At 35.0% G+C, this 22,547-nt stretch overlaps 1 protein-coding gene across 1 annotated transcript; it reads right to left on the reverse strand.

Annotated features, from left to right (window-relative positions):
- Positions 1-534: 534 nt before the first annotated feature.
- On the reverse strand, positions 535-21,132 carry LOC136813446 (mitochondrial enolase superfamily member 1-like). Its single transcript, XM_067069967.1, has 13 exons — positions 20,982-21,132; positions 20,008-20,113; positions 19,474-19,589; positions 19,110-19,196; positions 18,117-18,143; positions 17,565-17,637; positions 16,965-17,003; positions 15,179-15,384; positions 13,875-13,989; positions 8,667-8,858; positions 8,163-8,262; positions 1,525-1,606; positions 535-1,050 (listed from the first exon to the last, which is right to left on the reverse strand). Exons 1-13 carry the CDS (start codon positions 21,066-21,068, stop codon positions 958-960), a joined length of 1,323 nt encoding a protein of 440 aa, XP_066926068.1. The 5' UTR covers positions 21,069-21,132; the 3' UTR covers positions 535-957.
- Positions 21,133-22,547: the final 1,415 nt, after the last annotated feature.

Genomic DNA, 22,547 nt, shown 5'->3' on the forward strand with positions numbered 1-22,547 from the left:
ATATAAAACTCTCAGTGTAATTTCTGTTATTTACTTTCCCAACTGGGAAAAAGTAGTGCAAGCCATTGTGCGATTAGCTCGTAATCACATATCTCGTACAATTCGAAAATTGCACTCGTGCAATTATATTCGAATTGCACTCGTTATCATGTGATTACGTATATACTAATCACATGTTTTGACTGCACTAATATAATTATTTTGCAACCCGTGTATTTGCTATTTTTTTCTCGGAAAGGCAAAGGAAGCCGATATAAGAAGTTGGCATACATAATGATTATAAAAGGTTGAAAAAGAATTATTAAAACTAACTTCTACCAATTTGCATTTATTGTTTTAGTAATATTCAAAAAAAAATTAACGGATAAGAATGTGATTCAAACTTCACGCTTCGAACAGATGACAGTAGGAACCGGAAATTAATCGTACCGAATGGATAAACGGGATGTCCGTATTTCACACGTGGAGTAAGTATATCCTTATTTCTTATATGTAAGCGAAATATTCTGTTGTTAAAGGGAATATCTCGTGTGATACAAGGAGTAAATAATTTTGGATACCCAGCTTTAGTGTCGTAATACAAAGGTTTCTTATTAAAAAATCTAACTAAAGATAAGTAAAAATCTAAAACGTAATATAAATTAAGTATAAAAAATTAAAAAAATTAAGCAAATTTGCCAAAATTAATTCCCACCAAAATTATTTCATGTATAAGGGAGATTAATACCATTAAGAACCTGGTGAGGTCAAAATTAACAAAAACTACTATATTTGCTTTAAACTGGAATTGTTGCTGACGTCAGCAATTTTCTTATCCTCCTTTCAAAACTGCACGCATTTTATTTTAGCCTGGAAACCTGTAAAATACACGAACGGTGAAATTTTGTTAGGTCTACTATTTTCATCTAATTTTGACCTTGAAAGTACCATTGTGTGAATCTCAGTATGATCATATCATTATTTCTTCATCAGTTCTTTCCAAACAGGACCATTCGGATATTGATATTCTTGTAATGTGTTTTCCTTGATCTTTGAACTGTACCCTGGTCTCTGAAAAATGAAGGAAATATATCTTGAACTGAGGTTATTTAAGATATTGTAAACAATTTTAGTTGCGTTTCTGCAGTCTGAATAATAACACATGGTAACATTCTAATGGTCTAACCTTTTCGACAGGCATAAAGTTCAGGCAAAGATCCTCACAAATTAATTTATATCGGATACCCACTGTTGGTACTTTATAGCAGCCATTTTGAATAAGAACTGGGTCTTTAAAATGTTCGTTTAAATGGTCGGCATATTCTATCATCCTAGCCTTCCCATGTGGGACATCGTGCGAAATGTTTTGATTTTTTTTTCAAAATGTGCATTTCTCTCGTCCGGAAAGGGTTTATATAATGTACCTAGGAAAACCTTTTTTGACAGACATACTTTCGCAAAGATCCTCACAAAATATTCTTTTTGTATAAATCGGTTGCCTTTGTAGAAAGATTTAGATGTACCAGCAAGCAGTCGAATACTTACCGTTGGTACTTTATAGCAGCCGTTTTGAATAGCAACTGGATCTTCAAAATGTTCGTGTAAATGGTCGACATATTCTGTCATCCTATAAAAAGAATTGAAAAATGATATCATTCTTTATTGAGCTATATGCTGATGAAGTCACGAAAGATGACGAAAATTTCTACTTAATTAGTCGCTTCATTTTTTCTGTTTTACTATAAAAAGATAGATAAGGGTTCAGATTATGCACTGTGTTGCAAAAAAGCACTTTTTCCGCCAATTTCACGAAACAGCTTATATTAAAGCAAGAGTATTTTTCGAGTATTCAACAGTTCATGGTGGTAAACATTCCTCACCTCTCGTCATGCTTAGCAAAATTCTTCAAATATACTTTTGCCTATGCTACATGTTTATTTAATGACGTAAATATTTCACATTTTTGAAGATCGGCCAATGCGTTAGTTTGGGTTATGAAAAAACTTGAGTACAATCTCGGTCAAAATATATGGCGAATTCTGGTTAATTCCTCTTTTTCGGCCTTTTTCAGTAATTTAAAAGTTCGGGCGAAAAAGTTGCTTTTGGGCAAATGGATAAATTTATTCAAATATTCCAATTCGGGAGGGGTTTATAGACTTCCAGGCTATATTCTGAGCCCTATAATTGGACCATTCTTGAACTTTTAGTTCTTCAGATCCTAAGGTCCTTTAAGTCTTAAGTCTAGCGTTAAAACTCAGATTTAAAACTCTACCCATCCAGAGAAATGTAAAGAGATGGAAAAACAGCTTTTCTGATTACTCAAAGTTCAACGATCACTAATTACCAAAAGGTATATTACCGTCTATCAAGAGTCATTGATCTGTTTCTTATAAAGTAGGTGCTTATAAGAAAAATAATTATTTCCATTTTAGGCGCTAGTTCCATGTTTACTTTGAAAGAACTAATCACCGAAAGCTAAAACTTAGTGGTTGAAAAGTTATAGATCCTTTTTTTATAAAGATGATGCTTAAAAGAAAAATAATTTTTTCCATTTTAGGCGCTATCCCATGTTTGCTTTGAAAGAACCAATCACCGAAAGCTTAAACTTAGTCGTTGAAAAGTTATAAATTATTTTTCTTGTAAAGATGATGCTTGTGAAAAGTTATAGTATTCCAGGGGAATTTAAGCTTGACCCAAAATTTTCTTATAACGATAATTCTTTTAATAGTTGATGCTTATAATAAGATATTACTTCTTGTATATGATAGGAATTAGCTAAAATATACCTAAAGTTCAAAAAAGGTAAAAGTAATGGTAAAAGCTATTAATGGGGTACCATTGATTTTAAAGATCGTGTTTTACATATCTGCGCAGAAATTGATTTACATATCTGCGCAGCTCAAAATTACATAGTTGCGCAAAATAATTACATATCTCCGCAAAAATTACATATCTCCGCAAAAATTACATATCTGCGCAAAAATTACATATCTGCGCAAAAATTACATATCTGCGCACGACAACTCGGGACTTTTGGGACCAAGGGGGTATGTGCATATTTTGGGGGTGTATTTGGTATATTCTCATCTCGGAACCTCGGGACCTTTGGGACCAAGGGGGTATATGTATATTTTGGGGTGTATTTGGTAAATTCTAATCTCGGGACCTCGGGACCAAGGGGGTATATGTATATTTTGGGGTGTATTTGGTATAGTCTTATCACGGGACCTCGGAACCTTCGGGACCTAGAGGGTACATGTATTTTGTGGGAGTGTACAGCATAATATCACGAATATAGAACTGGTTCGGTAAAATACACAGGAAGAAATCTTTAGCCGACGTTGTAAAAACTCCAGATCATCTGTAAAAATGGGGCTTTTTAGACTTTCTGGGAAATTACTTCATTAGTTTTTTCTGATTTTATGCATAAAGATGGACGGCAAGGTTCTCTAAAAAGTGGCTGAAGCAGTTTTTTTCGGAATTTTTTTTTTGGCCGTAAAAATCGGATTTTCTTATTTGGGGAAATTCCCTTATGTCATTTTTAGGGAAAAAGAGCATTTCTCGCGATTGGATTGATTGATTTTTTTGCACTTTTGATGTAAAATGGTAATATTTAAAATCTGATGAAGTCCGATTTTCAAAAAATATATTTTTTGGGGTAAATTTGGGCCAAAATGTGCCTAAAAATGGGGTTTTCTGGACTTTGTGTAAAATTGCTTCATTAGTTGTTTCAAATTTTTTGGACAAAGATAAAAGGCAAGGTTCTATAAAACGTAACTCAAGCCGCTTCTTCCGGAAAATTTTTTTTGGCCGAAAAATCGAATTTTCTTATTTGGGGAAATTCCCTTTTTTTCATATTTAGGGGAAGTGAGCATTTCTCGAGATTGGCTTGGTATTTTTTCTTATTTTTTGCATAGTGATATAAAATGGTAATATTTAATTTCTGGTAGATCCCGATTTTCAAAAAAAATAATTTTTTGAGCAAATTTGGGCAGAAAAGTGCCTAACATGGGTTTTTTGGACTTTTTGGACTAATTTGAGCTGTGATACTCACGGTAATCTATTCAAGCTGCTCATTACACTTTCTTACTCTCTTGCTATTTGTCCTTTTTTTATCTAATTTTGATCACCAGGTAGGTCCGTTCAACATGTTGCTTGTTTTTTCTAGATGCAACCTTCCAGTTCATACTGAACGGTCTTCAACACAAAGATCTTGCACAAATGGCTTCTTTTTCGTTATCCAAATTCTGTATGCACTGTTGTCAGAAAATGTTTCCAGTACTGTTAGAGGTCTGTTAAGCATCTCTTTTCAAATTCCGGTTTCATAGGAGAAAAGAAATTTAAATAAATCGAAAAAAAATCACCTTAATCTTTTGAAGTATTCAAAGATTTTTACCGCGAGTCAAAAAAAATATTTAAATCTTTTCACTCATTAAATCGCCCAATATGTCACGGTGATTTATTTGACCATTTTCCTGCGTTTTAGAATCAACTTTTCAGATACTTTCGTTCGTCCAGAGAGTTTTTCAATTCATAATAATCGTTCTAAATATCACAGTACCTAGATCTGCCTAGATAGTTTAAGCAAATTTTATTTCATACTTTTATAATCGATACAACTTCTCTCATTTCACTTTAGGTTTGCAAAGTTGTGGAGACACTGAACGTTGATAATGAAGTTGTTATTGGTATACTGACTGGTAGGTCGTTGTTTTAAAAATCTTGAGTTCTTTTTAAGTAAGCTACTTTTATTAAAGCTAACAACCCACTGATCCAGCGGAAATTCAAGGACACAAAGTATTTGTTCGAGATGGAAAGATTACTCTTATATTTTTTAAATGGATGCACGCGCACTAACTTACTTTGCCTGTCTGGTAACTTTAGTCAGGAGTGTGGCATACCCCTTAGGCCTTAAGTTAAACTGAATGAATTAACTTTTCCTTCGACACATATATCACAAAAATTAAAACATAAAATATTAAATATATATGTAATGTTAATCGAACCTCGAATCGAACCGGCTTGACTTGAATATCTTTTGATTGGTAAACAAGCAAAACAGATAAAGGAAGCTTTTTCCTTCGACTTTTGCTGATATTTCCAATTTCTAGGAATCAAAACCGTTGATTATTCTATTATAATATTTTTCCTGTTGATATCTGTAAGAAATTTTTCATTGCGAAATGGCTTGTTAATATCAACAAGTAGATTTACCAGTAAGCTAATTCATATCTTCTTTCGTTTCGAGCGTAAAACTCCTACTCTTAGTAAGGTCTAAAAGCCTGGAGCTGTCTAATGTGTAGACTAATTTACCAGTAAAAATACATATAAAATGGTAATACTGTGGGAATTCTGTGTCAGCTCTTTTCGTTTAAGCAAATAATGACGTCACGAGAAGCATTATTGCAAAGCTAATGACACCAATCAAAAGGGAAAAAAATGACATAGTAATCAAAATACCTGATAATAGGAAATCTAAATATCGGTATATAAGTAGCGCACATTTATTTTGAAAAAACAAAAACAATCATCCAGTCAACAATCAATTATCACCATCTTAAAAGCAGAAAATACTTTGGAACAAATCTTTATCAACGTTAACTACAGTCGATGCATAAATTAAATTCTTGTTTGGTGATTATCATACTTGCTGCTGATGCATTAAAATCATCTCAAATAAACGAATCTCCTCAACGGAAAAACGACCAAATTGGCAAATCAAATGTCTTGAAATTTGTTCAAGAAGATGGAAAACTTGAGTCACCTGTGAAGGAAGACTCACAATCACAAAGACTCAGCAATTCAAACGAAGATGTCAGCTTTGGCAACCAAAACGAACAAGTTGATGACGATGACGATGAAGTCTATTTGAGAATCAGACGTTCCCCTAAAGGAAGACGTGGAGGCGGAGGTCGATCAAGCGGTGGGCGTTCTTATCGCTCGGGTAATGGGCACTCCTCAACAGGCCGTACCAGTGTTGGTCGCAGAACTCATTTTCAACCATACGTTCGCTCTCTTCCCTCTTATCCTAATATCAAAACGAGATCTATCTCACCTCAATTCATTAATCATCGGATCGTAAACACAGCCAATGTCCACCGCACCTCAACAAACATACGGAGAATTAATTCAAGAATCAATAATCATAGACGACTCCCTAATATTCCCAACAGATCTAACTTCCGACGACGTATTTCAAGAAGGCTGCCGAATACCAATACACGTGGATTGAACCATCCAAACTATCGTGACGTTGAAAAGAAACGAACAAAGCTTTCCGCAGGAGTTATTGTTGAATGTGAAATGGTTATTGTTCTTCCTAACGAAATCCGGAATTTGACCCCTTTTTCTGATAGAAAGAATGACGCAATCTTGACTCATAGCAGCATATCAAGAAAGTGTTATTGGAATATTTTTGTGATTTTTATAACTAGTCATGTAGATGATCAGCTAAACGAAAATAAACGAGTTATGATTGGTTGATACCTTTCTCGTAACACGAGAGTTAGACGATGTTATCGTCTGTTACAATACTTTTGTCATTTAATGAATAAAAGAATGAAAATATGCATTTTTTAAATCTCCACGGTATTTTCATGATCATTTTTCACCAAGATTCAAAATGATCAAGTTTTTTAGAACTTATTTCCTTATCTTACAAGCTTTCCATTGATCGAGAGTTTGACTTGGCCTAGACAAAAGTTTTAGGTTGTCTCGTTCGTTCGTTCGTTCGTTCGTTCGTTCGTTCGTTCGTTCGTTCGTTCGTTCGTTCGTTCGTTCGTTCGTTCGTTCGTTCGTTCGTTCGTTCGTTCGTTCGTTCGTTCGTTCGTTCGTTCGTTCGTTGTTTCGTTCGTTCGTTCGTTCGTTTTCGTTCGTTCGTTCGTTCGTTCGTTCGTTTCGTCGTCGTTCGTTCGTTCGTTCGTTCGTTCGTTCGTTCGTTCGTTCGTTCGTTCGTTCGTTCGTTCGTTCGTTCGTTTCGTTCGTTCGTCGTTCGTTCGTTCGTTCGTTCGTTCGTTCGTTCGTTCGTTCGTTCGTTCGTTCGTTCGTTCGTTCGTTCGTTCGTTCGTTCGTTCGTTCGTTCGCTCGCTCGCTTTCTCGGGATCAGCTGATTAGTTTTTTCAGATTTTTGGCACAATGATGCAAAATGGCAATGTCCAAAATGTAACGGAGTCCGATTTTCGAAAAAAAAACGTTCCGGCCGAAAATGCCGGAAATATGCCGGAAAAACGGGTTTTTTGGCATTTTCTCGAGATTTTATCATTAGTTTTTTCTGATTTTTTGCTCAAAGATGCGTATTAACAATGCCTAAATCATGGTCGAGTCCAATTTTTGAGAAAAATGTTTTTCCGGTTGAAAATATGTTTTTCACACAAAAACATTATTGATAGCAATGCTCACCATCAAGCATGATTCAATTGTCAATAAAACTGATTTTTGCGACCAGAACTTTCTATTCATTTTTCCCTACAACCCTTCCCTCTCCCCCCATCAACAATCAATGAAGAATTTATTGCGCTATGCATTTTCGTTAAACGCTATATTTTCTGACAGATTTTTTTCATTTTTCTCCTCGCATTGCTATCTAACTTTCATCAGCAGGTAGGTCCATTCAGCATCTAGCTTGTTAATTTTTTTTTTTGCAAAGAAATATAACCGTGTTGGCTGAAAAATGGTGACATCAGTCAAAGATTTTAAAGATTTATTTCGTGGATCGCCGTCTTTTATTGATTCACACCTTTGGTGAAAATTTGACGTCGAAAGCTTTCTCCTACTGGACGTTATTCCCGTTTATTTATGTGACGTCATCACCTCCTGAAGTGGCTATAAATTATTTTTTTTCTCCCTCTTTTGCTTTTTTTCTCGCCGCTTGACTCGCCCGGCGTCCGTCCGCCCGCTTTTAGTTTTTGCCAGGTAAAAAAAGAATGAAGCAATGTTTTTATTTGAAAATAATGGAATTCAAAATCTGTTATTGATGTTTGTTTCTCATTCTTAATAATATTTTTCAACTTCAAGTAACATTTTTGTTATTTGGATTTTAAGCATTCTTTTTTTCAAAATGGCAACCTCGCCAAATGCTCCTAGTCTACATCTGACCATACCCCATCTCATTTTCTGTTCGAAACGGCCGGGGACTTTCACGCGGTAATTTGAGGGTGCTTTTGTTTTTATTTTCTCTTCGTTACCTGTTTTCCAGTGTTCCAGAAACAGCGATGTAATCGAAGATGGAAAGATGTTGAGCAAGTTCACATAAACCAACTCCTCCAGCGTGTGGGCATACTGGTACTGTATGGAAATGAAAGAATGTTTTCGATGATGTTAGCAAAAAATCAGGTATGTTTTAAAGTTAAGAAATAAAGTTGAGATGTTCATCTACAGTGTGTAAGGTTGTGGATTCAACCCCTTTTAGTTTATGTCTTTAATGTTGATTAAAACTTGAATTACAAAAAAAAAGTGACGTTATGAACTTTGTATTTTGTGTGTATGCTCGCAGATTTTCATATTTACTTTGATCTTTAAATTTTCAAACGGGGCTGAAAAAGACGATTTGAAACGAATTATGAATAATGGTCCCTACAAAGAACTACGCTTAAATTTTATGAAATATGGCTAAAAGTGGTAATATTAAGGCATATTTGTCTCGAAATCAATTTCAAGCTCATTTAAAATTTTCTTAACAATAAACTTACTTCCAAATTTGGCAGCCATTAGAATAATCGATAAATTCTCATTTACTCCTCCCACTCGGCATGTATCGATTTGACAAAAATCGATTGATTTGGCTTGCATAAGTTGCTTGAAAATCACCCGATTCTGGCAAGCTTCACCCGTTGCAACTCGAATCCCATACGGTTCTAATGCTTCTCGAATTTTAGCATGACCTATAAATATTTTAATTACACCTTTTTTATAAGAACACTTTATATAAGAACATAAGACCTCCATGGCCAAAATACCAAGAACAAATTAGAAATATTTTAAGCCTTTTTGGGATCTATAACACTTAATTTCCTGGGAAATTGCTCAAAAATACTCATTATGAGAATTAGAACATTTTAAGAACAAAGTCTGAAAAAGTCAGGAACAGCAAAAAAAAGGCTTCGAAAATTTTGTACTTCCTACGTGTACTACAGTCAGCTTTTTTCAATTCGAATATCTCCTATTTGATGTCACATTCGATGTGATTTTGAAATAAGGGATGTGTTTTAGTCCTTTTACAGACCTTTTATGGCGAAAAAATATTCACGAAAATGGTCATTATGCGTGAATGGGGTTTCTTAAGGGTTTTTTTATATCGCTCAAAACTTTTGTCTCCTTATATAGATAAATCTAGCTAAAGCTCCTCTGGCCAATTCTCGGATCTCTTAAGGGTTTTTTTATCATATCGCTCAAAGCTTTGTCTCCTCGTATAGATAAGTCTAAAGCTCCTCAGGCCATTCTATCCTGAGTTATGGATCCTGGGTTAAGCTTGTAAAATTTTAGTTCTATTATTCCGTTTAAAATTTTTAGTCCCTTGAAGCAAAGGTTTAGATATGAAGCTCCCGTAGTGCAAAGGTAGAGCATTAGGCTACGATGCGCAAGGTCTTTGGTTCAATCCCTGGTTGGGTCCCAAAGAATTCGTACTTGACTGCTCGTCAATTCAGGGAAGGGTGGAGCAATCCGGTGAGAAAGTGGAGCAATCCGTGGAGAAAGTGGAGCAATCCCTGGAGAAAGACCACTGGTACCCTGCCCTGTCTTGTGATAGATAGCTACTGAAAGAGGAGCCTTTGGGTCGCCTCCGACTGGTCATAGGCTTACTAAAGTCTGTTCCAGAAAAATTGACAGCCCACTCATTTTGATACAATAATGAGGTTATCAACTATCTTAAGTTATCAAAATTAACAACAACAAAAATTTTCCGGCCGGCCGGATGAGTGCTTTTTTCCTTCACCTGCATTCCGGAAACAGTACATTTTTTTTATTTTCGCCTTAGGTTTGTTCGAAAATATGGACCAACCTAGTATATCATCCGGGGAAGTTGGTTCTTCAATCCATAGAGGTTTATAAGGGGATAATTCTTTCATATGTTGAATAGCTTGTTCCACGTCCCATACTTGGTTCGCATCCATCATCTGGATGTAGAAAAGAGAAATAAGTTTGTAAAAGTTTAGTACTCAGAAAGATCAGATTCGAAGGTCGAAAAGTGAAATTTTTGAAAAATTGAGCCATTCAAAGGGTTCAGGCTTTTAGTTTTTATTTCTTCCAATTTCGTCTTTGAGAGTCGGAAAAAAATTTTCGGTCAATTTTCCGATTTTGAAACTTGTAGGAAGGATATATTTAGCCATAAAGAGCAACAAAGCTATTTTTAAGCCCTCGAATAGCAGAAAAACGAAAAATACATGCAAACTAAATTAGGTTTGGTTGGAATTTAATTTTACGAATGAAATTTAGGTGGGAACTTGATTAAAATAGGATGAGCGATGCTGACAGAATGATTTGTTATGAAATTTAGAATTCGTTAACTTTATTGCACAACTTGGCTGGAATACGAAACGTCAAAATCGCGTCTATCTAACATTCACATAACGTCAGATGAACGTTAAAAGAACGTGGTGCAATTTTTTTTCTGAAATAATTGGCAAAAGCACATAAAGTGAGAACAAAGACAATATAAAAACATAAATTTTCTCTCTCCAACATTTGTTTTTATATTCTGGAGAGAACAAAACCATATTGAAAATTTAGCGGAAAGTGAAAATAGAGGATTTTCTTCCCTTTCAGGTACTTTAATGGGATAAACTTTCGCGGGGATNAAAATCCAAGCCCCAGGAACACCCGCAATTCAGAGGAGGACATGGTACTTTTTAATACAATTATTAATGAAGATACATCCTTAACTGTTCTTAATTTCTAAGACTTACAACCTTTCAACCTTTATACCTTGTTTCAACGATGAAAAACAGCTGACGTTACTGGCATTTTTGAGCCTTATGTTTAAAAAGGTTAGAATAAGAATGCGTGTCTTTCTTAGAAAATTTGAAAATCAAAAATTAATAATCAGAAATTGAAAGTGATTTTCGAAAATCATTACAGTATGTTTGCCTACGTACTTTTAGTCGGACAAAATTTCATGTACCATGTGTGTGTCATCCGTGTATGAAAACGTCCATTCGATTGTTGGTCAATTTTCAATATTTTGAAAATTGAAAATTGATTTTTTGCAGCAATTTTCAATATTTCAAAAAGTTCAAAAACTGAATTTTGAATTTTTATCCAATTTTAATTTTTTTTCACGCTCAAAAAAATTTGAAAATGTAATTTCGGTCTTATTTTTAATTTCATAAAAAAATATTGACCTTCGAAATTTATTGAAATTCCAATAGGGGTCAAAAGGGAAAGGCACTAGTGGTAGTGAGGAGGCCTGTGAACTAAATCCACAACACAACCTTTTCTCTTTTGGGGATCTGGGAGCAAGAAAACATGTGTGCAGTTATGATACGATACAGAATACATTAATTGTTATAAGAATCCAACTGTTCAGTCGTAGATTTACTTATTTGAAAACACTTATTTATAACACCCCTAAATCAGTGTCCCTGTCAGTTCCGCCCCGGTGAATAACCCGGTGAAAAAAATAGCCTAAATTTAAGCTCCAGTGAAGAAATGACTCAACCCAGGCAATTGAGGCTGAGTGATCTCAACCCCAGTGAGAAATTGAAATAAAAGCTGTCCACCCCGGTGAAATTTTATATAACCCAGGCTACCCGGTCAAAAAGCACACTTGCACTTGGCAGAAAAACAGGTAGAAAAGTGTATATATCAACTAGAAAATCCCCCAAAAAACTAGTGTCACAAAAAAGTGACGTTTAGTAGATCTGGAGATTAGAACGCCATATGAGTAACCCAAGAACCTAATCGAAATTCAACACCAATCAAAAGGCTCAAATTTCCACCCAGTGGAAGTTGTTTCTTTAAAAGTTCTTCCCGGCCGATTTTATCTTTTATCAGACTCACAATCGGTGAGGTTTAGCACCACCAGGTCATGGGAACAGGGGTGTTTTTACGAATAATAAATAGTTATCCGCTGACCTTGTTAATTTGTGTGTTTGGATTTAGTTCCGGGCCTCCTCACTAGTGCCATTCCCTTTTGACCCCTATTGGGATTTCAATAAATTTTTAAAGGTCAACATATTTTCTGAGATTAAAAATAAGAACAAAATTACTTTTCAATTTTTTTGAGACGGAAAAATAGTGAAAACTGGATGAGATTCAATCTCATTTTTTTAGGCGTGAAAAAAAATTTAATGGATCAAAATTTAAAAGTCAATTTTTGAACTTTAATGAATATTGAAAAGCTGCAAAACTCATTTCATTTCCCAAAATCTTGAAATTGCCAAAAAGCGAATGGACTTCATACCCGATGGTGTGTCAGTGCTGGAAAGCTACCGTGTCCCATTGGCCAAGTGTGCTTCCCAAGAACAGGCTCTCATCTCAGATAAAATGCAATATTGATTTAAATCAAAAATCAAGAATTGGTTTGAAATTTGATTTTTAATTGGGAGGGATTTAAAAATCTTTTCTTCTGAAATTCGATTTGATATCAAATGAACCCCGGGTCCACTGGCTTTTTGATTTTTGATTTCTTTTGATGATTTTTGATTTCTTTTTTTTTCTTTTTGATTTTTGATTTCTTTTTGATTTTTGATTTTCTTTTTTGATTTTTTTTTTTTGTTGATTTTTTTTTTTTTTTTTTTTGTTTTTTTTTTGATTTTAATTTGTATTTTTCTTTTTTTGATTTCTTTTTGATTTTTCTTTCTTTTTTTTTTGATTTCTTTATGATTTCTTTTTGATTTTTGATTTCTTTTTGATTTCTTTTTGATTTTTCAAAAAGGTGTACGTGATTTTTTTCAGTGATTTACCCCTCGTTTGATGTCACATTCGATGTGATTTTGAAATAAGGGATGTGTTTTAGTCCTTTTGCAGACCTTTTATGGCGAAAAAGTATTCACGAAAATTGCCATTATTCGTGACTGGGATTTCTTAAGGGTTTTTTTATATCGCTCAAAACTTTTGTCTCCTCATATAGATAAGTCTAAAGCTCCTCTGACCAATCCTCGGATCTCTTAAGGGTTTTTTTATCATATCGCTCAAAACTTTTGTCTCCTCGTATAGATAAGTCTGGTTGAAGCTCATCTAGACAACCTATTCCGAGTAAGGTTAAGCTTGTAAAATTTTAGTTTAATTGTTATTAAGCAAATGTTTGCTCCTGTAGTGCAAAGGTAGAGTATTCAGCTACGATGCGTAAGGTCGTGGGTTCGATCCCCGGGTCCCAAAGACTTCATACTTGGTACAAAACTGGTACTTGATACCTCTATGATTGAAGCTCGTCAATTAAGGGAAGGATCGAGAACAAGTGGAGCAATCCAGGGAGAAAGAGTGACGCCTTCCATTACCTTCGGGTAGACAGCTGGAGAAAAGCGGAGCCTTCGAATCGTTTCCGACTGCAGTCACAGACTTACTAAGGTCTGTTCCAGAAAAATTGACAGTCCACTCATTTTGATACATTGATGATGTATACATAGGTATCACCTTTAATTATATATTTACACCTTCAAAAGCAACATATCAAAACGTGCTCACTGCCAATATCTTTGAAACAGACAACAGACGCTTAGTGGTTTTGTTTTTAAATAAGAGTTATAACGTTTGCTTACTCATCAATTTTAATTCTCAAGCTTTTTCGCATTGGATTGACACGGATGTGGATCAAGATTGGTCAAACCATTAAAGAAAAACTTTAAACTTTAATCAGCACAATATAACAATAGGCAGACACTGTCCTGATATGAAATATGTGTCTGATATGAATCGGGAATACTTATGCAAGGCTCGAAATAACGATTTCAAAATGGACCAACCTAGTATATCATCTGGGGAAGTTGGTTCTTCAATCCATAGAGGTTTATAAGGAGATAATTCTTTCATATGTTGAATAGCTTGTTCCACGTCCCATACTTGGTTCGCATCCATCATCTGGATGTAGAAAAAAAAGTTTTTTGGGCCATGCAAAGGGTTCAGGTTTTTAGTTTTTTTTTTCCAATTTTATCTTTGAGAATAAGCAGGCTCGACGGAACAACCGTAAAGGCGGGGGGGGGGGGCTCAAGGCATGAGATAAAATTCGCTAGAGAATTCGAGAGTAAAATCTAATTTGTTCGAAATTGGGGAGGCTGAAGTCTGCCCGCTTCCACCGAGCCTATGATAAGAAAACTTTTTGTCTCTTTTTTGATTTTGAAACTTGTACGCCCTGCCTGATTCATGTCAATTCACCGGGGGACCATTAGGCTATCAACCCCTACTCTCGCCGATTCTTTCTTTAGAATTTATTAATAAAAAGTTTTGGCGGGACTTTGATTTGGTGGATAGACGAAAAAGTTTTTTCTAAGGAAATTTAATTTGGTGCATAGCTAGAGTTGGCTAGAAAAAATAAATTTTGCGGGAATTGAATTTGGTGTATGAAAGATATTTTTGGCCAAAAAGGAGCGACAAAGCTGTCTTTAAGCCTTCAAATAGCACAATTCTGAAAAATAAATATAAAATAAATTAGATTTAATTTGACGAATGAAATTTAGGCGGGAACTTGATAGCGAGCTCCTCACCGATAACCGGGATTTTCATTCTGTTTCTTAAGGTCGGTGTCCACTTTCGTGCGAAGCGCGCGAAAGATTTTTTCTTAACTGTTTTTGCCTGAAGAAAAGATTACGTCATAAAAAAGTTTCGCGCGAACAAAAAAAAGTTGAAGGAAGTTCAACTTTTTTCAACCGTTACGTCAATTTTGACCAATGGAATTGCTTCTTTTTTCAATCAACCAATGATTTCATTGGAAAAAAAAAAAGTGGACACCAGCCTTTAGCGAGTTCCACAATGACGATTTTTGAAAAAATTTTGAAGAAGCCTTTCAAGTGCTTTGACGCAAATTCGAATTTTTTGCTACTGCAAGAGTTTCGAAAGTTAAAAGTGACGTCAAAAAATCGAATGTTTAGAGCCCGAAAACCTGGGCTCCAAACATTCGAAAAAGTCACAAAATGGAAGAGACGTTAATTGCGTAGAAAAAAAGCGGGTGACGTCTGGTATAGGCTAGGAACTTGATTAAAATAGGGTAAATCTGCAAAATCCGCAAAATTTTCTTTCCGTTAATTTGTCTTCCCTTTCAGGTATTTCTTACCAGTTTGTGTTGGTAACCAATCTCTTCTCTTATGATTCGACTTCTTCTTTTATCATCTTCAACGTCTGATCCGACTTTCATTTTGAATCTCGTCCATCCTTCTTTAAGGGCTTGTTTACACAGTCGTTGTATTTTCTCATCTGAATAACCTTTCCAACCGATTGATGTCGTGTAAGCGGGGTATCCGTTTTCAAATAAATATTTCTCTTTGGTTAGAAAAGAATAGAAGACATTTAAAGGTACATTGAAGTCTCAATAACTCGACCAAGAACGGGGAGTACATATTATTGTTCGAGGTTAGGAAATTTCGAGCTGTGGAGTAAGGTTTATGAGGTATTGTTAACTGAAGGAACGGAAGAGCTTGTTCGAGTTAAGGAGATGTTCTACTTTAAGGGCGGAAACTTTCGCGTTTTTCGCGATTTTGATCCTTTTTCGCGAAAGTTTCTGCCAGGTAAGAAATTAAACCTGAAAAACGCGAGAGTTTTTCTTCGCGAAAAACAAACTTTCCTACTCAGTTTTGAACTGTTTGTTAAATTTTTGCATGTTTTATGAGTTTTTGTTACCAAAAAAGGTAATTTAAATTCGCTAAATTGCACGACTTTTTGACTTCGCGAAACTTTCTGCCCTTAAAATAGTTACTACAGAGACTGCATTGTACCACTGAGCCATATATAACCCTGGAGACAATTTCTCATCAATTTAAGCTGCCGACTCTGTTTGATCGGATTTTTCGAACAGGTCAGTGAGTGGCATACTGAAGTTGTTTCAGCGTTCATCTAATATTATTCAGACATAAATACCGGACGGACGTTTGCGACAACTGGAATCGGAGATCAGAGTTATATTTTTATAAGAACCAGTAAATTTTTTAATGAGCCTCGCTTGTTCTTTTATTTTATCTATATTTTCTTAAACACTAAGTGTTGAGCTTTGCATAATCGTTTGTGGTGAGCAGAGAAGCAGAGCTTGCTGCTATAGAGATTCTATAAAGTGCTCAAAAAACCCAAGTTAAAGAGAATAAATTTTTTTACACAATATACTCCCAGTCTTACTGTCTTCCTAGCCCGGGGTCCACTAAGAACTTTTGTATAAACTGGATGGTCTTTTTAAGTGGCCCGGTAGTATATGGTAATATGCGTTTGCTTACGCAGACAGTAAAATAGTCCGCCAGATTTGTTTTTGATTTGAAAATAACGTATTGCAAATCTGTTATGCATATTTATTTCCTATTCCGAATCGAAATTTTCCACTCCAAGTAGTTTTTTTGTTATCTGGAATTTTTATGTTTTTCTTTCAAAATGGCGACCTCGTCAAATGTTCCTAGTCTACTTCACTGGACTCAGCGTCATTAAAAATTATGAGAAAGCAAAGTTCAGTCAGAAAGAAGTAGACTCTAGTCTACTGTCTTCCTAGAAAGGTACTTGTTCATGAACATTAGTTTGAAACAGTGGCGTTGTGGGAAAAATTTTCTGGAGGGGCCAAAGTCAATTTTTTTAAATGCCCCCCCCCCTCAATTTTCCAAAGCAGCACCCCCACCCACCAGTTTCTAAACTTTTACAAATTCATTTGCATAGGCATAATGAGGAAGGAAATATTGTTTTCCCTTCTTTTTCAATTAATTTGTCTTGTTTTGTTTTTCTCAGGTGTCTGATAACTTTTCTTCTCTTTGTTTGGGGAGAAGACATTCGGTGAAATATCTTTGACGAATGGAAAAGGGAAAAACAGGCCCCACCATGGTTGGGGCCGACTAGAAAAATTTTTGTTGTTCAAATTGTTGTTTGTTTACCTCTTTTTTGTTGTCCTTCCTTCTTTTGCCTCAACATTTCTAAAATTAGAGGATAGGAAGAAAATAGTCTGTAAAAATTGACGAAAAATGTTAGTAAATCAAAGGAAGAAATATTCACGGAAATTTTGTTTGGTGGACAGTCGAAATAAAATTGTTTAGAGGGAATTTAATATTTGGCAGATGGTTTGAAATTATAAATTTGACGGGAAGTAGTTCGGTATTAAGTAGTATTCTTGGCCGAAAATCGACATCGATAAGCAGAAAAACCGTTTTTCGAGCCCTGAAATGACAGACTTTTTGGAAAATATATATGAAATAAATTAGATTTGACGGGAACTTGATTTGACAGATTTCGGGAAAATCCGCCAAATCTTTAAAAAAGTTATGAACCAAGGAAACTTATCTTTCACCGATTTTTTTGATTTTCTAAGTTGTTTATAAATTAGGTGCAAAATTTTCTTCTGTTTTGAATATGATAGGCTTCCACTTGTCAAATAATAAATACCCATGCATTTCAGAGGATAGCTTGAGGAAAAGCGGGGAAGCTTTGAAAAATCTTAAGGATATTTTTAGATTTTTAAATTATTTTAACCAGCATACCTATAGCTTCTTCTTTGGTCAAAACATCTGTGAGGTAAGTGAAATCAATCGTATTGACCAACTGCTCTGGCTCCTTTAAAATTCGAAAACAAAAAAATTTCAATGCCCAATTTTTTGGGTAATTTTCTGTTCAACCATACTCCTTTAAATAAAAAGAGAGCACTTTCCAGCAAAGATGAATCACCCTAATTTATTAAAGGTTTTAAACTAATTTAGCGCCTCTCTTCCTTGGTACGCTGATCTCATCAAAAACCCTTAACAAAGCTATATCCACCATCTTTAAAAGGTGGTACCTGCAAAGAAGTCAATTCAGCGCAACTTTGCCTGACATCAAATAATGCTACATCATAATATCTAACGAAAAATATTTCATTTGATGCATTTACACCGCTATCGAGTAGTGGTCTGTACCCATCAAAGATTTTGGTTAGCAAGGTTTAAGAAACCTACAGACCTACAGGGTTCATATGAAGTTCAGAGCTTGGTAAAGTGGATATAAAAGATACATATTGAGGTTGATACAAAAGATTATTTGGATTGTCAAAATCTTACCATGTCTGCAAGTAATTTCCATAAAGGCTAAAAGCAAAAGAAATGAAATTATATAGGTATAGCAAGAGCATTACCAGGACTATATATGTTTAAAAAAAAGATTTTTTGATACAGTTCGTTGTAATTGTTTAACCGCCCCGTTGTCTCATAACCAGGTTTCAGCCACGTCAGTGCCATTGAGGATCGCAAATACACGGACTTTGAAAAAATGGGAAAGTCTGAGAAGGCTTTTTTGGAAATAATTTTGAAAAAGATTTGGGATTCTAGTCCCATTCATGGTCACTTCTTTCGCGAATTTGAAAGAACAAATTGAACTCTACGTAAGATGCGGCACACTTCTAATAATAGGTAAGGGTATCCCCTGGCACAAAGCAATCCTTGCAACGTTTATGTGGCAGCCCAAACGTTAGATGAACGTCAAAACAGCGTTATGTCAAATCTCGTATCAGATCATCCAATCTGCGCTCACCACCTCTGCTGTTTCTTTTTTATTTAAAGGTTTTATTTTTACATAACTGTTCCCATTTCATATCAGACACATATTTCATATAAGGACGGTGTCTGCCTATTGTTATATTGTGCTGATGTAAGAAAAACAATGTTTTTCTTTTCCTCTTTATGGCCAATCTTCTTCCACATCCGTGTCAATCCAATGTGAAAAAGCTTGTAAATCAAAATTGATGAGTAACCAAATGATATCACTCTTACTTAAAAACAAAACCTTTAAAACGAAAGCAAATGGGTTCATAATGTTTATGCTTATGGTTGACATTTAATTTTGGTGCGATTGTTTTGTTTTAGCCAATTAACGCGCTTAAAATCTCATTTGACATTCATCCGAAATCTGGATGAAAAAGATCAAAGCTGTCCGCCAGCCTAGACAGATTCTCTTACGGAGCCATGGCCTTGAGAGTGAATGCGTGCCATGCGCGGAGTAACAGAATCTGCTCGTAAATTACGTTATGCTTCACTCCTAAATCAGAGAAAACTCACCTTTTTTTCGAGTTTCGCCCATATATCCCATAATGCATTAATAATGGCAGCGATCGCTAGATGTGTCACACCTTTCTCTGGACCGAGCTGTTAAAATAAAGAAATAAAGTTTTGAGGATACTGTTTCTGCTAGGTAGCCTTGCATGATAGACCACAAATTCATACGAAGTAGATAATTAGCAAATTTAATACACCCCCTTCTCGCAGACCCACTGGAACCCCTTTCCACTGGAGAAATTGGCTTAAAATATCGTCTCCGATGGAAAATAATACTCCAACTTTTGTCCCCACGGAAAATAATCAAATAAACCAATACTCACTGCAAAATATTGGGAAAACGAGGCTAAAATGATGTCTTACTTACCCATCTGATTTGATCTTCAGTAACCAGTTCTTTCCAATATTGGGAAAACGAAGCAAAAATCTTTTTGACATCACGTCCAATTACCAGGGGTTCGAAAAGTTCAATGGTTTTGACAACTGAAAATCAAAAATAAAATTCAATTTTAGTGATAAGCTGATCGAGTTAATTTCGTCTGTCTGTTCATCATATGATTTCTCAACCGCAGTCGCGACAAAGGATTCAACTCGCTGATGCCATGAGTCGTGGTCGCGCATAGTACCTTATCGGTCCTTTTTACACCGGCCCTTATTTGCGTTATTTTTGGGCTCGTGGCGTAATGAGGGCCGGCGTAAAAAGGGCCGATAAGATCAAGGCCAGTATCCCTGTTTATCACTCCCAAAAAGATAATTTTCAGAGTAAAAGGCTTTTACAGGGATTTTTAATCTTTTTTGTATATGAGAAATAATGAAGCCTTTTCTAACCTTGGACTGATTTGAGTTAGTATTGGAAAGGCTTATCTGATTTGTTTGATTTTATTTTCAGCGCGCAACGTACCGATATCTGTACCTCGACCCAGTGTGAATGCGAACCCACATCCAGTCAGTGATTCTCTTGTTGTCTTCAATTCCAAGTATGCTGCTGAATAATCAGGTGCTGAATGCTGGTCAAAAGTAAGATAAGTCTTAGTAAGTGGACACTGCATGCATTTTTTTTGATTTTCTAATTTTTTTTCAAATGAAATTTCGTTACCTTTTTTAGCGGTTATAAAGTATCTACTAGGGGTGGAAGATATTTCAAAAAATCGAAAAATAATTTCGCATAGATAAAAATTTTGTGATGACGTCAATGCTTTTTTGAATGACGTTATCAAATATTTTTTCTTCCTGGAAATTCGTGTCATGATGGAGAACATCTGCACCAAATTTCATGACCATAGCTCTTCTGATCAAAAATAATCGAAGGTGGTAGAGTATACCCTCCTCCTGGGGATACAAAAATAAAAAAAGCTTGGGTTTAATAGGGTTAACATTAGCCTTTTTCATAGAATTCGTGCATCTGTTACATTATATTTTCTATTCAATTTAAAGGGGGAAATGTACAAATCTGTGCAGATCTCCTTTCGAGAAAGCCGTTGAAAAAATTTATTTTTATCATCATTCAATTGACTTGAGAATTCAAAAACTCTTATCCATTGTTGTTGCTTTTGTAAAACTTATAATTTCAATTCGCAAAAGAGTGCTCAACCATAAAAAGTTGATTACTAAAATAACGTTGACAAAAATCATGTACTAAAAACATGAATTTATGAAATGCCGACTTCGAGTATACTCGAAATTCTACGTCGATTGGTATACAAGTTGAACTGATTTGAAGCAAAACTCGGGCCAGGGGAGCCTCTGAAAGTCAAACTTCCGATCAAATTCAAGAGTCTTTGAATTTTATCAAAAGTTTGGCTAGAGGTCAAATTTTCGATTTCTAAAAAGAACTCGGCACGTGTTAAAGTGTTCAATAAATACGTAAACACTTACCATAGCATCTGAACCATGTAATTCTAAGGATGTTGGGAAACGTAAATCTGTAATGTTCATTGATGTGATGGTTATTGCCTCCTCCATATCTGTAATTTTTTGTATTTTTCCTATCTCTGTAGATCCTTCTCTTATTCTTGTTTAAGAAGAACAATTTTATAAGAACAATGAGTGTAAAAGAAATTTCAAAAGTATAAGAACAAAAGGGTGTGACACCTAAATGTGTTTTAAAATAAGAACAGGATAAGAACACTTTTAGGCTCAAGACGCCAAACCGGGAAAAGTTCCCTATGTTATCAATGGAAAAAATTGCACTCCAAAAGCATTCCTCACTGGTGTATTTTGCTGAAAAACAATAAATTATGTATCCAAAAATGTTCTCCAGAATCCAGGGGGGGGGTGCCCACAATGACATCCTTATGGAGAGATTTTTTTAAATATTCGTCTTGATGATAGCAAAGAAAACTATATAGGAAGAGAAATAAAATTTTCTACAACAATAATTCATCAAAATATCACAATAATTTCAATCCACCAAATTATGCTATACAAACATGTCCTTTTTGCTGTGCACAACTTGTCACCGTCAAATCAGACACAAATTTCCATTTCTGATTGTTTAACTACGAGGCATATCGTATGTCAAAATATTATTTTTTTTGCGTAAACTCACTTTTTAGCTTTACTTACACTCGCATGAAGCGACTATTACCTCTTTTTAAAGGTCACTTTAGATCGCAGGAGTTCTGACATTAGCTTAAAGGTTTTATTTTTACATTCCGTTTCACACCAGACACATGTTTCATATCAGGACAGTGTCTGTCTATATTGTGCTTATATTCTCTTTCTGACACCAATCTTGCTCCACATCCGTGTCAATTCCATGTGAAAAAGCTTGTGAATTAAAATTGATGAGTAAACTAACGATATCACTCTTATTTAAAAATAAAACCTTTAAGGGTTATTTACCGATAATTAGTAGGCCCAGGTAAATAAATAACAAAGAATTGTGAGTTAAAAAATGCACATATCTGTGTCACTTACCCCCTGACTTTTGGCTATTTGCTTAAATCTGAATCAGTAATAACCAAAAAGTAGTACAAACTTAAAATTCTCAGCCAGAAAGGGTCACAAACATAGAGGAACCTTATCTTAAAAAATGATGGTCCTGCAACTATCACATTTAGATCTAAGACTCTTTTTTTTATTAAACATAAAATATTTCTTTCGTTAAACACTTTTAGTTTTGCCATATTACATTTATTTTTATAAGAACAAATTATAAGAACACAAGGCAAAATTTTGACCGAAACCTAAGGACAAATTAATGGAGTTATGTGAGCTTGAGGTTTCAGAGGTTGAAAGAAAATTCCTATTCTAAACAGTTATTTAATTTCAGAAATCTGAGATTTAGATTGTTCTTAAAATTTGTTCTGACTTAATTTTGCTTTTATAAGATTGTCATTTCCGATAATAATCCACTTTATTAAATTGTCCTGCTATACTTCAAGAAAGTGTTAGTGTTTTCATACAAATTTGGCTCCTTGGTGTACATTCACTTAACTC

Source organism: Clytia hemisphaerica, unplaced genomic scaffold (genome assembly GCF_902728285.1).
Source record: "Clytia hemisphaerica strain Z4C2 unplaced genomic scaffold, Clytia hemisphaerica genome assembly, whole genome shotgun sequence".
In the NCBI taxonomy this organism is placed as follows: domain Eukaryota; kingdom Metazoa; phylum Cnidaria; class Hydrozoa; order Leptothecata; family Clytiidae; genus Clytia; species Clytia hemisphaerica.